Source organism: Aptenodytes forsteri, unplaced genomic scaffold (assembly GCF_000699145.1).
Source record: "Aptenodytes forsteri isolate BGI_AS27 unplaced genomic scaffold, ASM69914v1 Scaffold687, whole genome shotgun sequence".
Taxonomy (NCBI): Eukaryota; Metazoa; Chordata; class Aves; order Sphenisciformes; family Spheniscidae; genus Aptenodytes; species Aptenodytes forsteri.
Genome location: NW_008794708.1, coordinates 147944 through 148589, shown reverse-complemented (window position 1 = coordinate 148589; position 646 = coordinate 147944). Strand labels below are relative to the sequence as shown.

General features: G+C 63.3%; 1 protein-coding gene across 1 annotated transcript in view; it reads left to right on the top strand.

Annotated features, from left to right (window-relative positions):
• Nucleotides 1–646, top strand: part of WIZ (widely interspaced zinc finger motifs) — a 57755-nt gene that overhangs the window by 55499 nt on the left and 1610 nt on the right. The window contains exon 10 of the mRNA XM_019470590.1: nt 79–609. Coding sequence (XP_019326135.1) covers nt 79–609 — 531 coding nt within the window. The remainder of the gene's footprint in view (nt 1–78; nt 610–646) is intronic.

Genomic DNA, 646 nt, shown 5'->3' with positions numbered 1-646 from the left:
TGTGGTGGGTGAGGGGGGGGCGGGGGGGGGGGTTAAGCCCGGTCCCTCTCCCCCCTGACCCCACGTCTCTCCCCGCAGCCTCCCGAGCCGACCCGGTGCGAGACATCCGCTGCGAGTTTTGCGGCGAGTATTTCGAAAACCGCAAAGGTTTGTCGAGCCACGCTCGATCTCACCTCCGACAAATGGGGGTGACCGAGTGGTCGGTCAACGGTTCGCCCATCGACACGCTACGGGAGATCCTCAAGAAGAAATCCAAACCCTGCGTTATCAAGAAGGAACCGCACGCCTCCAGCATCGAACCCCCTAAATCTATCGGGGAGGAAGGGACGGATCCCAAGTCCCCCGGAAAAATCCTGCAGGGCATGGCCCTGCCTCCCCTGGGCGGGCGGACGGGGAAACCCAACCCCGGCAGTTCCACCTTGAACCGGGAGATCTCGTTGTCGCCTCTCACCAGCAAACCCCAGGGCGGTTTCCTGACGCCGTTGTCTGCCAAACGGCCCTTACAGGACGATCGGTTGGGGCCTCACGCCGAAGTCAAGCACAAGGCGTACATCCAGACCGAGCTGCCCTTCAAAACCAAGTCCGTGCACGACAAACCTGCGCACACGTGTAAGTGGGGGGGATGCGGGATGGGGGGGGGCGCGGG